The sequence below is a fragment of the Bombina bombina genome, chromosome 4 (assembly GCF_027579735.1).
Source record: "Bombina bombina isolate aBomBom1 chromosome 4, aBomBom1.pri, whole genome shotgun sequence".
Taxonomy (NCBI): domain Eukaryota; kingdom Metazoa; phylum Chordata; class Amphibia; order Anura; family Bombinatoridae; genus Bombina; species Bombina bombina.
The window spans coordinates 1,120,127,633-1,120,143,001 of NC_069502.1; the positions used below are offsets into that span (position 1 = coordinate 1,120,127,633).

At 40.5% G+C, this 15,369-nt stretch overlaps 1 protein-coding gene across 4 annotated transcripts in view; it reads left to right on the forward strand.

Annotated features, from left to right (window-relative positions):
* The window catches only part of RPS6KC1 (ribosomal protein S6 kinase C1), a 687,051-nt gene that overhangs the window by 367,829 nt on the left and 303,853 nt on the right, over positions 1 to 15,369 (forward strand). For all 4 annotated transcript variants that reach the window (XM_053712472.1, XM_053712474.1, XM_053712473.1 and 1 more), the window contains one exon: positions 10,966 to 11,098. In XM_053712472.1, the coding sequence (XP_053568447.1) occupies positions 10,966 to 11,098 (133 nt within the window). The remainder of the gene's footprint in view (positions 1 to 10,965; positions 11,099 to 15,369) is intronic.

Sequence of the window (15,369 nt, forward strand, 5' to 3'; positions counted from 1 at the left end):
TACTAGGGTCCCTTCTAGCTGTGCTAAGACCAAGGGGCATTGCTGTAGTACCTTACTTGGACGACATTCTGATTCAAGCGTCGTCCCTTCCTCAAGCAAAGGCTCACACGGACATCGTCCTGGCCTTTCTCAGATCTCACGGATGGAAAGTGAACGTGGAAAAGAGTTCTCTATCTCCGTCAACAAGGGTTCCCTTCTTGGGAACAATAATAGACTCCTTAGAAATGAGGATATTTCTGACAGAGGCCAGAAAAACAAAGCTTCTAGACTCTTGTCGGATACTTCATTCCGTTCCTCTTCCTTCCATAGCTCAGTGCATGGAAGTGATCGGGTTGATGGTAGCGGCTATGGACATAGTTCCTTTTGCGCGCATTCATCTAAGACCATTACAACTGTGCATGCTCAGTCAGTGGAATGGGGATTATACAGACTTGTCTCCGAAGATACAAGTAAATCAGAGGACCAGAGACTCACTCCGTTGGTGGCTGTCCCTGGACAACCTGTCACGAGGGATGACATTCCGCAGACCAGAGTGGGTCATTATCACGACCGACGCCAGTCTGATGGGCTGGGGCGCGGTCTGGGGATCCCTGAAAGCTCAGGGTCTTTGGTCTCGGGAAGAATCTCTTCTACCGATAAATATTCTGGAACTGAGAGCGATATTCAATGCTCTCAAGGCTTGGCCTCAGCTTGCGAGGGCCAAGTTCATACGGTTTCAATCAGACAACATGACAACTGTTGCGTACATCAACCATCAGGGGGGAACAAGGAGTTCCCTAGCGATGGAAGAAGTGACCAAAATCATTCTATGGGCGGAGTCTCACTCCTGCCACCTGTCCGCTATCCACATCCCTGGAGTGGAAAATTGGGAAGCGGATTTTCTGAGTCGTCAGACATTGCATCCGGGGGAGTGGGAACTCCATCCGGAAATCTTTGCCCAAGTCACTCAGCTGTGGGGCATTCCAGACATGGATCTGATGGCCTCTCGTCAGAACTTCAAAGTTCCTTGCTACGGGTCCAGATCCAGGGATCCCAAGGCGGCTCTAGTGGATGCACTAGTAGCACCTTGGACCTTCAAACTAGCTTATGTGTTCCCGCCGTTCCCTCTCATCCCCAGGCTGGTAGCCAGGATCAATCAGGAAAGGGCGTCGGTGATCTTGATAGCTCCTGCGTGGCCACGCAGGACTTGGTATGCAGATCTGGTGAATATGTCATTGGCTCCACCTTGGAAGCTACCTTTGAGACGAGACCTTCTTGTTCAGGGTCCGTTCGAACATCCGAACCTGGTTTCACTCCAGCTGACTGCTTGGAGATTGAACGCTTGATCTTATCGAAGCGAGGGTTCTCAGATTCTGTTATCGATACTCTTGTTCAGGCCAGAAAGCCTGTAACTAGAAAGATTTACCACAAAATTTGGAAAAAATATATCTGTTGGTGTGAATCTAAAGGATTCCCTTGGGACAAGGTTAAGATTCCTAAGATTCTATCCTTCCTTCAAGAAGGATTGGAAAAAGGATTATCTGCAAGTTCCCTGAAGGGACAGATTTCTGCCTTGTCTGTGTTACTTCACAAAAAGCTGGCAGCTGTGCCAGATGTTCAAGCCTTTGTTCAGGCTCTGGTTAGAATTAAGCCTGTTTACAAACCTTTGACTCCTCCTTGGAGTCTCAATTTAGTTCTTTCAGTTCTTCAGGGGGTTCCGTTTGAACCCTTACATTCCGTTGATATTAAGTTATTATCTTGGAAAGTTTTGTTTTTAGTTGCAATCTCTTCTGCTAGAAGAGTTTCAGAATTATCTGCTCTGCAGTGTTCTCCTCCTTATCTGGTGTTCCATGCAGATAAGGTGGTTTTACGTACTAAACCTGGTTTTCTTCCAAAAGTTGTTTCTAACAAAAACATTAACCAGGAGATTATCGTACCTTCTCTGTGTCCGAAACCAGTTTCAAAGAAGGAACGTTTGTTACACAATTTGGATGTTGTTCGCGCTCTAAAATTCTATTTAGATGCTACAAAGGATTTTAGACAAACATCTTCCTTGTTTGTTGTTTATTCTGGTAAACGGAGAGGTCAAAAAGCAACTTCTACCTCTCTCTCTTTTTGGATTAAAAGCATCATCAGATTGGCTTACGAGACTGCCGGACGGCAGCCTCCCGAAAGAATCACAGCTCATTCCACTAGGGCTGTGGCTTCCACATGGGCCTTCAAGAACGAGGCTTCTGTTGATCAGATATGTAGGGCAGCGACTTGGTCTTCACTGCACACTTTTACCAAATTTTACAAGTTTGATACTTTTGCTTCTTCTGAGGCTATTTTTGGGAGAAAGGTTTTGCAAGCCGTGGTGCCTTCCATTTAGGTGACCTGATTTGCTCCCTCCCTTCATCCGTGTCCTAAAGCTTTGGTATTGGTTCCCACAAGTAAGGATGACGCCGTGGACCGGACACACCTATGTTGGAGAAAACAGAATTTATGTTTACCTGATAAATTACTTTCTCCAACGGTGTGTCCGGTCCACGGCCCGCCCTGGTTTTTTTAATCAGGTCTGATAATTTATTTTCTTTAACTACAGTCACCACGGTCCCATATGGTTTCTCCTATGCAAATATTCCTCCTTAACGTCGGTCGAATGACTGGGGTAGGCGGAGCCTAGGAGGGATCATGTGACCAGCTTTGCTGGGCTCTTTGCCATTTCCTGTTGGGGAGGAGAATATCCCACAAGTAAGGATGACGCCGTGGACCGGACACTCCGTTGGAGAAAGTAATTTATCAGGTAAACATAAATTCTGTTATCCCTTTATTACCCATTCCCCAGTTTTGCATAACCAACACAGTTATATTAATAGACTTTTTCCCTCTACAGACGGCCCCCTTATCTTAGGGCTATTTACAGACTTGCATTTTACCCAATTAGTACTGGTTCCTGCACATCTCCACAGGAGTGAGCACAATGTTATCTATATAGCACACATGAATTAGTAGCGTCTTGCTGTAAAAAGCTAATAAAAATGCATGTGATAAGATGCAGTCTGTAGTGGCTTAGAAAGAGGCAGAAATTTAGAGATTTAAACGTTATAACGTTTATTTATATAACAATGTTGGTTGTGCAAAGCTGGCAAATGGGTACAGGCGTTCTCTATCTTTTTAAACAATACACATTTTGGAGTAGACTGTCCCTTAAAGCATGATTTAGAGCATGCAGTTTTAAACAACTTTCCAATTTACTTCTGTTATCAAATTTCCTTAGTTCTTTTTATATACTTTGTTAAAAAGCATACTTATATACTCTCAGGAGCAGCATTGCACTACTGAGAACTAGCTGCTGATTAGTTGCTTCACAAATATGCTTCATGTCATTGGTTCACCAGATTTGTTCAGCTAGCTCCCAGTCATGCTGCTTTTTGAAAGAAAGATGCCATGAGAATGAAGCAAATTTGATGACAAGAGTAAATTGTTTAACCCTTTGCGGTCCTTTGTCATAATATAGCGACTTTGTCGCTTTTGAATTTCACAGCTAAATAGCAACGTCTAGCGGTGACTTGCTATTTTGCTGTGTAATTCAAAAATATCGGCACGTAAATTAAATAAGACCTGCGGGCCGCACCAGTTAAGCATTTAAAGGACCGGAAAAGGTTAAAAGTGTAATGCTCTATCTGAATTATGAAAGAAAAGACATTGTGTTTCATGTCCCCTTAACACAGTGTAAAGTATCAGTGCACATGCAGGTTAAAGGGATATGAAACTCAAATATGAACCAAAAATAGGCTGGCTCCTAAGCTTACATTCTCGCTTTTAAAATAGAGATAGCAAGAGAACGAAGACAAATTGATAATAGAAGTAAATTAGAAAGTTCCTTAAAATCGCATGCTCTATCCGAATCACGAAAGAAAAAAAATATGGTTTTATAACGCTTTTAACCCCTTAATGACAACTGACGTACCAGGTACGTCATGCATTAACAAGTAGTTAATGACAATGGACGTACCTGGTACGTCAGTTGTCTAGGAGAGTGCTGGAAGCAATCGCAATCGCTTCCAGCAGCTCTCATGGTATTGCAGTGATGCCTCCATATGGAGGCATCCTGCAATACCTTTTTAGAAGACTCCGATGCAGAGAGGGCCACTCTGTGGCCCTCTCTGCACCGGTAGTTCGTTGGTGGGTGGGAGCGCAACAGGGAGGTGGGTGGGCGGCCCATCGCTACCCGGCATCCGGTTCCTAGAAGTGCAATGTGCACGCCGGGTGTCGGGAGCGTGCGGGGGCGCGCGTGCGCGCGCATTAGCTGGCCACTGACACCAATGAGGGAAGAGGGGAAAGATTTTTTTTTAAAATTATATAAAAGGATCTGGGAGGGGGAGGGGGTAGGGGTATTGTGGGGGGCTGCTACACTACAGAAAACCCCCCAAAAAAGAAAAAGAGCAAAAAATACTTTTGTTTTTGTGCAAATTGGGTACTGGCAGACAGCTGCCAGTACCCAAGATGGCCGCAATTAGATAGGGGAGAGGGTTAGAGAGCTGGGGGGGGGGGATCATGGAGGTTGGGGCTAAGGAAGGAGTCCATCACAGCTAAAATATTTTATTTTGTTAATAAAAAAAAAAAAAAAAAACTCCTTTTATTTAGTACTGGCAGACTTTCTGCCAGTACTTAAGATGGCGGGGACATTTGTGGGGTGGGGGAGGGAAGAGAGCTGTTTGGGAGGGATCAGGGGGTGGGATGTGTCAGGTGGGAGGCTGATCTCTACCCTAAAGCTAAAATTAACCCTGCAAGCTCCCTACAACCTACCTAATTAACCCCTTCACTGCTGGGCATAATTTACGTGTGGTGCGCAGCAGCATTTAGCGGCCTTCTAATTACAAAAAAGCAATGCCAAAGCCATATAAGTGTGCTATTTCTGAACAAAGGGGATCCCAAAGAAGCTTTTACAACAATTTGTGCCATAATAGCACAAGCTGTTTGTAAATAATTTCAGTGAGAAACCTAAAATTGTGAAAAAAGTTTTTTTTTTATTTGCTCGCATTTGGCGGTGAAATGGTGGAATAAAATATACCAAAATGTGCCTAGATCAATACTTTGGGTTGTCTTCTAACAAAAAATATATACATGTCAAGGGATATTCAGGTATTCCTGACAGATATCAGGGTTCCAATGTAACTAGCGCTAATTTTGAAAAAAAGTGGTTTGGAAATAGCGAAGTGCTACTTGTATTTATGGCCCTATAACTTGCAAAAAAAGCTAAGAACATGTAAACATTGGGTATTTCTAAACTCAGGACAAAATTTAGAAACTATTTAGCATGGGTGTTTTTTGGTGATTGTAGATGTGTAACAGATTTTGGGGGTCAAAGTTAGAAAAAGTGTGTTTTTTTCCATTTTTTCCTCATATTTTATTATTTTTTTTGTAGTAAATTATAAGACATGATGAAAATAATGGTATCTTTAGAAAGTCCATTTAATGGCGAGAAAAACGGTATATAATATGTGTGGGTACAGTAAATGAGTAAGAGGAAAATTACAGCTAAACACAAACACTGCAGAAATGTAAAAATAGCCATTGTCATTAAGGGTAAGAAAATTGAAAAATGGTCCGGTCATTAAGGGGTTAATATAGTTGCTTATGCCGTGATTAAGCATTTTAGGGAGAAATTCCGTTCTGCCAAATGCTGGCTTAAAGAAACCTTTAAATATAGCATCTAAGGAAATGTAAATTAATTTGAAAGTAGTCACCAGAATTAAAGGAAAAAAATTGCTATTTACTTAAATAGTTAACTATAGGAGTTCTCTTACGCCTAGATTTAGAGTTTTGCGTTAGAAGGGGTGCGTTAGCTACACATGTTTCCCCCCCCCCCCCGCACCTTTTAAACAACGCTGGTATTTAGAGTTCTCTGAAAGGCTGCGTTAGGCTCCAAAAAGGGAGCGTAGAGCATATTTACCGCCACTGCAACTCTAAATACCAGCGTTGCTTACGGACGCGGCCAGCTTCAAAAACGTGCTCGTGCACGATTCCCCCATAGGAAACAATGGGGCAGTTTGAGCTGAAAAAAAAACCTAACACCTGCAAAAAAGCAGCGTTCAGCTCCTAACGCAGCCCCATTGTTTCCTATGGGGAAACACTTCCTAAGTCTGCACCTAACACCCTAACATGTACCCCGAGTCTAAACACCCCTAACCTTACACTTATTAACCCCTAATCTGCCGCCCCCGCTATCGCTGACCCCTGCATTTTATTATTAACCCCTAATCTGCCGCTCCGTACACCGCCGCAACCTACATTATAGCTATGTACCCCTAACATCGCCGACCCCTATATTATATTTATTAACCCCTAATCTGCCCCCCCCAACGTCGCCGCTACCTAACTACACTTATTAACCCCTAATCTGCCGACCGGACCTCGCCGCCACTATAATAAATGTATTAACCCCTAAACCGCCTCACTCCCGCCTCAAAAACCCTATAATAAATATTATTAACCCCTAATCTGCCCTCCCTAACATCGCCGACACCTAACTTCAAGTATTAACCCCTAATCTGCCGACCGGACCTGTGGCGGGGAGGTCCGGTTGGCAGATTAGGGGTTAATAAGTGTAGGTAGGTAGCTTCGACGTTGGGGGGGGGGGCAGATTAGGGGGTAATAAATATAATATAGGGATAGGCGATGTTAGGGGTACATAGGGATAATGTAGGTTGCGGCGGTGTGCGTTCGGCAGATTAGGGGTTAAAATTTTTTATTAGAGTGGCGGCGATGTGGGGGAACCTCGGTTTAGGGGTACATAGGTAGTTTATGGGTGTTAGTGTACTTTAGAGCACAGTAGTTAAGAGCTTTATGAACCGGCGTTAGCCCATAAAGCTCTTAACTCCTGACTTTTTTCTGCGGCTGGAGTCTTGTCGTTAGAGTTCTAACGCTCACTTCAGCCAAGACTCTAAATACCAGCGTTAGAAAGATCCCATTGAAAAGATAGGATACGCAATTGACGTAAGGGGATCTGCGGTATGGTAAAGTCGCGGCTGGAAAGTGAGCGTTAGACCCTTTCCTGACTGACTCTAAATACCAGCGGGCGGCCAAAACCAGCGTTAGGACCCCCTAACGCTGGTTTGGACGGCTAACGCAGAACTCTAAATCTAGGCGTTAGTTATGTACATTGTTTTTATAAATTTTTAGTTTGACCCAAGCTATTAAATGCTTTCTATGTTTCATCTCTCTAAGATTTCAAAATGGCTGTGGGTTCATGATGTAATCTAAGACATCATCCTAATCTCATAATGCAGATTCATTATGATAGTACTTGTAACAGATACTATAGAGCAGTGTTTCTCAACCTCGGTCCTCAAATACCCCCAACCGGCCAGGGTTTTATTATAGCTGAACTAGTGCACAGGTGAAATAATCAGCTGATGGGTGAGAGCAGGTTAGTAACTATGGTGTTACTGCTCAGCAGATTACTTCAGATTACTGGTTCAGCGAAAATAAAAACCTGGCCTGTTGGGGGTACAGACTGCATTTGAGAAACACTGCTCTAGAGCATCTTTTACGTCCTACTTATAACTGCAGTGTTAGAAAACACCCACATACTTTACCTTTGATAAAGTGCAGAAAATAAAAAAACATAAGATAATACAAGAGATTGGGGTCTATGTACTTGACATCTATCTTTTAATATGTAAATGTAAACAGCTTTATTTAAAGGGATATTAAACCCACATTTTTTCTTTCATGATTCAGATAGAGCATGCGATTTTAAGCAACTTCCTAATTTACTCTTATTATCGATAATTTGTTCTCTTGCTATCTTTATTTAAAAAGCAGGAATTTAAAGCTTAGGAGCCATACCATTTTAGGTTCAGCACCCTGGATAGTGCTTGCTTATTGGTGGCTAAATTTAGCAAACCAATCAGCAAGCATAACCCAGGTGCTGAACCAAAAATGGGCTGGCTCCTAAGCTTTACATTCCTGCTTTTAAAATAAAGATAGCAAGAGAACTAAGAAAAATTGATAATAGGAGTAAATTAGAAAGTTGCTTAACCCCTTAATGACCGAGGACGTGCAGGGTACGTCCTCAAAAAAAGGCAGTTAACGCCTGAGGACGTACCCTGCACGTCCTCGGTGTGGAAAGCAGCTGGAAGCGATCCTGCTCGCTTCCAGCTGCTTTCCGGTTATTGCAGTGATGCCTCAATATGGAGGCATCCTGCAATAACCATGTATGGCCATCCGATGCAGAGAGAGCCACTCTGTGGCCCTCTCTGCACCGGAGATCGGTGGCTTCCTTCGTTGGTGGGTGGGAGCAGGACCGGGAGGTGGGTGGCGGCCATCGATGGCCCTGGAGATGTGCAGGGGGGCGGGATCGTGGGCGGGGATATCCTGGTGCGCGCACGTGCACGGGGGGGGGGGCGGGCGCGTGCACGGGGAGGGAGCGGGTGGGAACGCTGCACTTCAGAAAATAGGATTGGTAATAGGATAGGTAATCAGGTTTATACAGCTAATAAAATTAAAAAAAAAAAGCTAAATCAGGGGGTGTTGGGTTGGTATGTGGGAGGGAAGCTACACTACAGAAAAAAAACTGTGAAAAAAAAACCAGAAAACATTTTTTTCTGCAAACTGGGTACTGGCAGATAGCTGCCAGTACCCAAGATGGCCCCCAAAAAGTCAGAGGGGGACGGTTAGAGAGGTGTTTGGGGGGGATCAGGGAGGTTGGGGGATAAGGGGGATACTACACAGCAGCATATGTAAATATGCTATACAATTTAAAAAAACAACAACAGAGATTCCCTTTATTTTTGTACTGGCAGACTTTCTGCCAGTACTTAAGATGGCGGGGACAGTTGTGGGGTGGGGGAGGGAAGGGAGCTGTTTGGGAGGGATCAGGGGGTGTGATGTGTCAGATGGGAGGCTGATCTCTACACTAAAGCTAAAATTAACCCTGCAAGCTCCCTACAAGCTACCTAATTAACCCCTTCAGTGCTAGACATAATACACGTGTGATGCGCAGCGGCATTTCGCGGCCTTCTAATTACCAAAAAGCAATGCCAAAGACATATATGTCTGCTATTTCTGAACAAAGGGGATCCCAGAGAAGCATTTACAGCCATTTGTGCCATAATTGCACAAGCTGCTTGTAAATGATTTCAGTGAGAAACCTAAAATTGTGAAAAATATTTACGTTTTTTTTAATTTGATTGCATCTGGCGGTGAAATGGTGGCATGAAATATACCAAAATGGGCCTAGATCAATACTTAGGGTTGTCTACTACACTACATTAAAGCTAAAATTAACCCTAGAAGCTCCCTACATGCTCCCTAATTAACCCCTTCACTGCAGTTGTGGGGTGGGGGAGGGAGGGAGCTGTTTGGGAGGGATCAGGGGGTGTGATGTGTCAGATGGGAGGCTGATCTCTACACTAAAGCTAAAATTAACCCTGCAAGCTCCCTACAAGCTACCTAATTAACCCCTTCACTGCTAGACATAATACACGTGTGGTGCACAGTGGCATTTAGCGCCCTTCTAATTACCAAAAAGCAACAACAAAAGCCATACATGTCTGCTATTTCTGAACAAAGGGGATCCCAGAGAAGAATTTACAACCATTTATGCCATAATTGCACAAGTTGTTTGTAAATAATTTCAGTGAGAAACCGAAAGTTTGTGAACAAAATTGTGAAAAAGTGAACAATTTTTTTTTATGTGATTGCATTTGGCGGTGAAATAGTGGCATGAAATTTACCAAAATGGGCCTAGATCAATACTTTGAGATGTCTTCTAAAAATATATATATACATGTCAATAGATAGCAGGGATTCCTGAAAGATATCAGTGTTCCAATGTAACTAGCGCTAATTTTGAAAAAAAGGTGTTTGGAAATAGCAAAGTGCTACTTGTATTTATGGCCCTATAACTTACAAAAAAAGCAAAGAACATGTAAACATTGGGTATTTCTTAACTCAGGACAAAATTTAGAAACTATTTAGCATGGGTGTTTTTTGGTGGTTGTAGATGTGTAACAGATTTTGGGGGTCAAAGTTAGAAAAAGTGTGTTTTTTTCCATTTTTTTCCTCATATTTTATGTTTTTTATAGTAAATTATAAGATATGATGAAAATAATGGTATCTTTAGAAAGTCCATTTAATGGCGAGAAAAACGGTATATAATATGTGTGGGTACAGTAAATGAGTAAGAGGAGAATTACAGCTAAACACAAACACTGCAGAAATGTAAAAATAGCCCTGGTCCCAAACGGACAGAAAATGGAAAAGTGCTGCGGTCATTAAGGGGTTAAAATAAATCATTAAATAAAAAAAAATGTGTTTAGTATCCCTTTAAAGATGTATTAATGCTGATGTGCTGTTTAGAGTAAAGTAAAGGAGGCAATCACAGCAATGAATTTAACCTTTTTTATATATATATATATATATATATATATATATAGCAAGTTCTCCTTCTGACAGTTTTTGCAGACACATTTTTGAGTGAGATTCTAATTTAGAATGAATTATTATATACTTGTCAGTAGTATTTCTTTTCTTTTACCTATTTTATTGCTCTTAACATTTCCAATACCTTTGTAAACTGCATTGCTAATCTAATTCTTCTGTCATTGTCACCTTTAAAATGCAAACAATATGCTGTCTATATAGTGCAGCATAACTTTCCCTGATTAAAGCTCAAGCTTGTTGAATTATGCTAAGTATGAAGGAAATGATCACAGTTAATATACATAGAATGTCATCTGATGGCTCTGTTTCAGAGTGTGATTCTAATAAAAACGTTGACCCGTTTAATTCATTTAAATGGTAGCTTTATGCCATCTGGATAGCTGCCATATCCCATCAGAGGTTCCTCAGGGGAATGAAAGACACGGAGGAGCAGACAAGTGACTTCTCTGAATCCCAGAGAAACTTTGATAGATTAATTTGGTTGATAAATACAAAGCACAACAGACTGCAAAGGCAACTGGTGGTACATCTGACCTTTCTGTTCTCTGTCAGGGTCTGAGGAAAAGCAGTGAGGTCTGCGGTAGCAAAAAGACCATTACTCCCCGCTGTGTTCCCAACATGGTTTCTCTCCACAAGTACATCATCTCCGAGGAGTCGGTGTTCCTTGTGCTGCAGTATGCAGAAGGTCAGTCTGTGTATGAAAAACACTTGCACGTAATGTACTTTGTTTGTATCATTCTCCTGTAGCTTGTTATCTTTTATATAAGACTCGTGATTTTTACAGTTTGTCAAATGTGACACGCATGCTTCTAGCCCACTTAATACTAAACTTCTGAAACATATAAAAATATACAGTCATTTCAGGCCAGATCTCTTAAATTTAGCAGTAATTATATAAAAACATAATGGGACATAAAACTCAATGTTGAAAAGCCTAGGAAATGTTTGATTATACATAGTAAAATAGTTTCCATTGTACTTTATTTTGCTCTGTTATTTAACTCTGATATTTTTTTTTCTTTTCTCTACTGCCCCCAAAGAGTCTATCTAGAACTAGAGATGTGTATTCGGTAGTTTCGTTCACTGGCGAATGCGGAAATCTGAGGCTTTTGGTATTCGTCTCTTTTCGGAGTATAAAACGCACTAAGATCTGGCTTTGCACAGATATTATTTTGTTTCATTTGCACAAGAGGATATTCGGCTCCAAAAGGAGACGAATACTGAAACCAGACTCCGACTTCCACATTCGGCAGGGAACGAAACTGCAGAATACACATCTCTATCCAGAACTCAGATACTTAAAGACATGGAACCCAAAATGATCATTTTATGATTACGTAGGGCATACAATTTTAAACAACCTTCCATTTTACTTCTATTATCAAATTTGCTTAATTCTCTTTATATTCTTTGTTGAAGAAGCATATATGTGCAGCCACCAATCACCAGCTAGCTCACAGTAGTGCATTGCTGCTCTTGAACCTATTTAGGTATGCTTTTCAACAAATGACACAAGAGAACAAAGGAATTTTAGATAATATCAGTAAATTAGAAAGTAGTTTAAAATTGCATTCTTTATCTGAATAGTTAAAGTTTATAATTTGTACTTTATTGTTCCTTTAACCTTGATACATTCTGCACTGTGATTGCTTGATCACGGTAGATATTCATTTATATTAGTCCTTAAAGGGATGTTAAACACTCTATTTCATTGTAGTAATAAAAAAGTACAAAGCAGTGGCTTATACTTAATATAAATCATATATATTATTTATCATTTTAAAAGGATTTTACCTTTCAATCTTTTTTTTTAACCTAATTTCCGCAGTGTCCTTTTCTTCCTGTCCCAGCCCCTTTAGGAGTAGGAGGCCTCAACAGGAAGGCAAAGGCATAGTCTTTATTTTGAAGCATTCCTAGGAGACGCCATAAAATAACTCCAGCCAGTTTATTGCCCATGATCAAAAAATTATGTGACTTAAAGGGATAGTCTAGTCACAATTAAACTTTCATGATTCAGATAGAGAATGCACTTTTAAGCAACTTTCTAATTTACTACTATTATCACGTTTTCTTCATTCTTTTGATAACGTTATTTGAAAAAGCAAGAATGTAAGCTTAGGAGCCGGACCATTTTTGGTTCAGAACTTGGGTAGCCCTTGCTGATTGGTGGCTTCATTTAGACATTTATTTTATGTGTAGATCTTTTTTCATTACATTGCATAATTACTGAACTATATTATGCATACATGAAATGTGTTTGCTGTCCCTTTTAACCCCTTCACCCAAAAAGACATATTTACAATAGGCGAAGTACAGCACAACTTATATATACGTCTGAGCTGTGTGTGTCACCATCTGTAAATATCATTGCTGGTGCCGGCAGGAGGTGTGGGAACTAGTTAAAGGGGGGAGGGTTAGAGAGCTGTTTGAGGGATCAGAGGTTGGAGGGTAAGGGGGTATCCTACCCTGCAGAAATAAATAAATAATTTAATTTAAAAAAAATAATCCTTACTTAATATGGGGGTGACCTGTCGGAGGTGGGGGAGGAAGAGAGCTGTTTTGGAGGTATCGGGGTGGGAGGTGTCAGGTGGGAGGGTAAAATTAAAAGCAAAAATTAACCTTACACGCTACCTAATTAACCCCTTCACTGCTGGGAATAATAGAAGTGTGGTACGCAGCTGCAATTAGGGGCCTTCTAATTGCCAAAAAGCAATTGCAAAGCCATATATGTCTGCTATTTACAATAGTTTTTGCCATGATTGCACAAGCAGTATGTAAATAATTTCAGTGAGAAACTAAAAGTTTGTGAAAAAGTTAGATTTTTTTTCTTTTGATCACATTTGGTGTTGAAATGGTAGCATTAATATACCAAAATGGGCTTAGATCAATACCTTGGGGTCCCGGTAGTGAAGGGGTAAATAGCATATAAGTAGTTGTGTTTATGAGAGAAATACCAAAATATCAGAATTTCAGTTTGTTCAACCTAAGGCTCAGGGGCCACAGTAGGACCTGCCATTTTGTTATTGTCATAGAGACTTCATGCTACAGTAACTGTGTCATAGGATTGTGCCTCCTTACAGTGAAGTATATGACCTCTATTTTCACACGTTTTTGAGAAAAAACCCCAAAGAGAAACAGAACAAGTTGGTACTAGTGACACAATACAACCCTCTGAGTAATAAAATTAGCAGGATAGTGAGGAAACATTGGCACATACTCAAGGATTGTAGCAAAGAGATAAAAGCATTTAAAGAAGTACCCCTTATGGCCTATAGAAGAGTGAAAAATCTAGGGGATCATTTAACAAAAACAGATGTTGGATCCAAAAAGAAAGATAGACAAACATTCCCATGTTTGGGATGCATGAGTTGCAGTTCTATGATAAAGGGTAATAGTTTCTTTCACCCAAGGAGAGGTAAAAAATATTCAATAAGAGATTACTATACTTGTGAATCAACACATATTATCTATCTAATAAAATGCCCATGTTCCCTAGTTTACATAGGTGAGACCATACGTATGGCTAGAGATAGGATGTCACAACATAGGTCTAATATTAGGAACAATAACACAGAAGCACCAGTATCACATCATTTTTTGTGGCCACCAAATAAGTCAACCAAGATGGCAGATAATAGATAGTGTAGGCCCTCAATGGAATGGCAGCAATAGGGAGAAATTGTTAAAACAAAAGGAAATGTTTTGGATTAGGGAATTATAAAGCATGATACGAAAAGGAATGAATAGAGAATATGATTGGACAGTCTTCCTTTAAGATATAATATTAAGATATAATTTAAATTTTAAAATTATTATCTAACTATATGTTAAAGAAATAAAAAACATATGATAAAAGTTCAACAACTATAGGCAAACGTATTGTATTCATTTTTGCTATTTTTTTGCTATTGTGTATTGCTTAGCAAATTTTTGTGTGTTTTTAATATAAGGTGTAATTATGGTTTTTCACCACAAGAGGGCAGCAGAGCCGCTAATATGGTGGTTGGCGCAAATTTTAAAAGGTATATAAAGGTAAAGGTGATAAACCCATATGTAAAGCATGAGTAAGGGTTGTTACCCGAAACGTTGCTTATTGTTTGGGATGTCTGAGTAACCAATAAAGAACATTGAATAAGCTAAAATTATATTCCACTGAAACACTTACATTTGTTAGCAGCAGGATACATTTGGCCCCTAGAAGAAGGAGGGGTAGTAAGGGCGCTAAAAGCTGAAGATCTTGGGGGTATAAGTGTGTATCGTTATACTGCTATAATTGCATTAATATTTGTGGTGCATTAGGAGTTAACAAGTGATTTTTAAATGATTCTACATGTACACTCTCAGCGTGTTAAAACTTTTAATAAAGGTAGAATTTAAAAATTAGAATTTTTATACAAAGACACTTGTAAGGAACAATTGCTAGACACGTCTCTCTATTATATTGGGGATCCAACCAACAATATCAGAAGTCAGCAAAAGTATACAATCATAAAAAATCGTTTGGCATATAAAATGTATCAATATTTGGCAATTTTACAAAAAAATTGTAGCAGCCTTGTATATAAAAACAATGTTGAATAGACTTGGTTGTGTTCTTATATAGGAAAGTTCCTCTCCATTTAGTAAGGTATAGTAGCTAGAATTCTGTTATAGCGTTAGAATGTTTTTAGTTTTGAAGCGGTGCTGTGAGAACTTAATAATAAAGGACACCGTAGTGCCTCTGAGTCCAGAGAGTATTAGATTCAGGGTTTTTTTATAAACGTCCTGCATATAGAGCATTGTCAGGCAGTATTTATTTGTCTTCTTGTGGTAACATACCTCTTTTTTCGGTATCCAAAGCCGTGATGTGTGCTGTGTCTCTTCCGCGGCTGGTCTCTGCCTTGTGAAGCCGGCGTCTGACGTCACACCCGGTTATCCACAGGGGCCGTCCACAGGTGTCAATCACTCTCCCGGAGA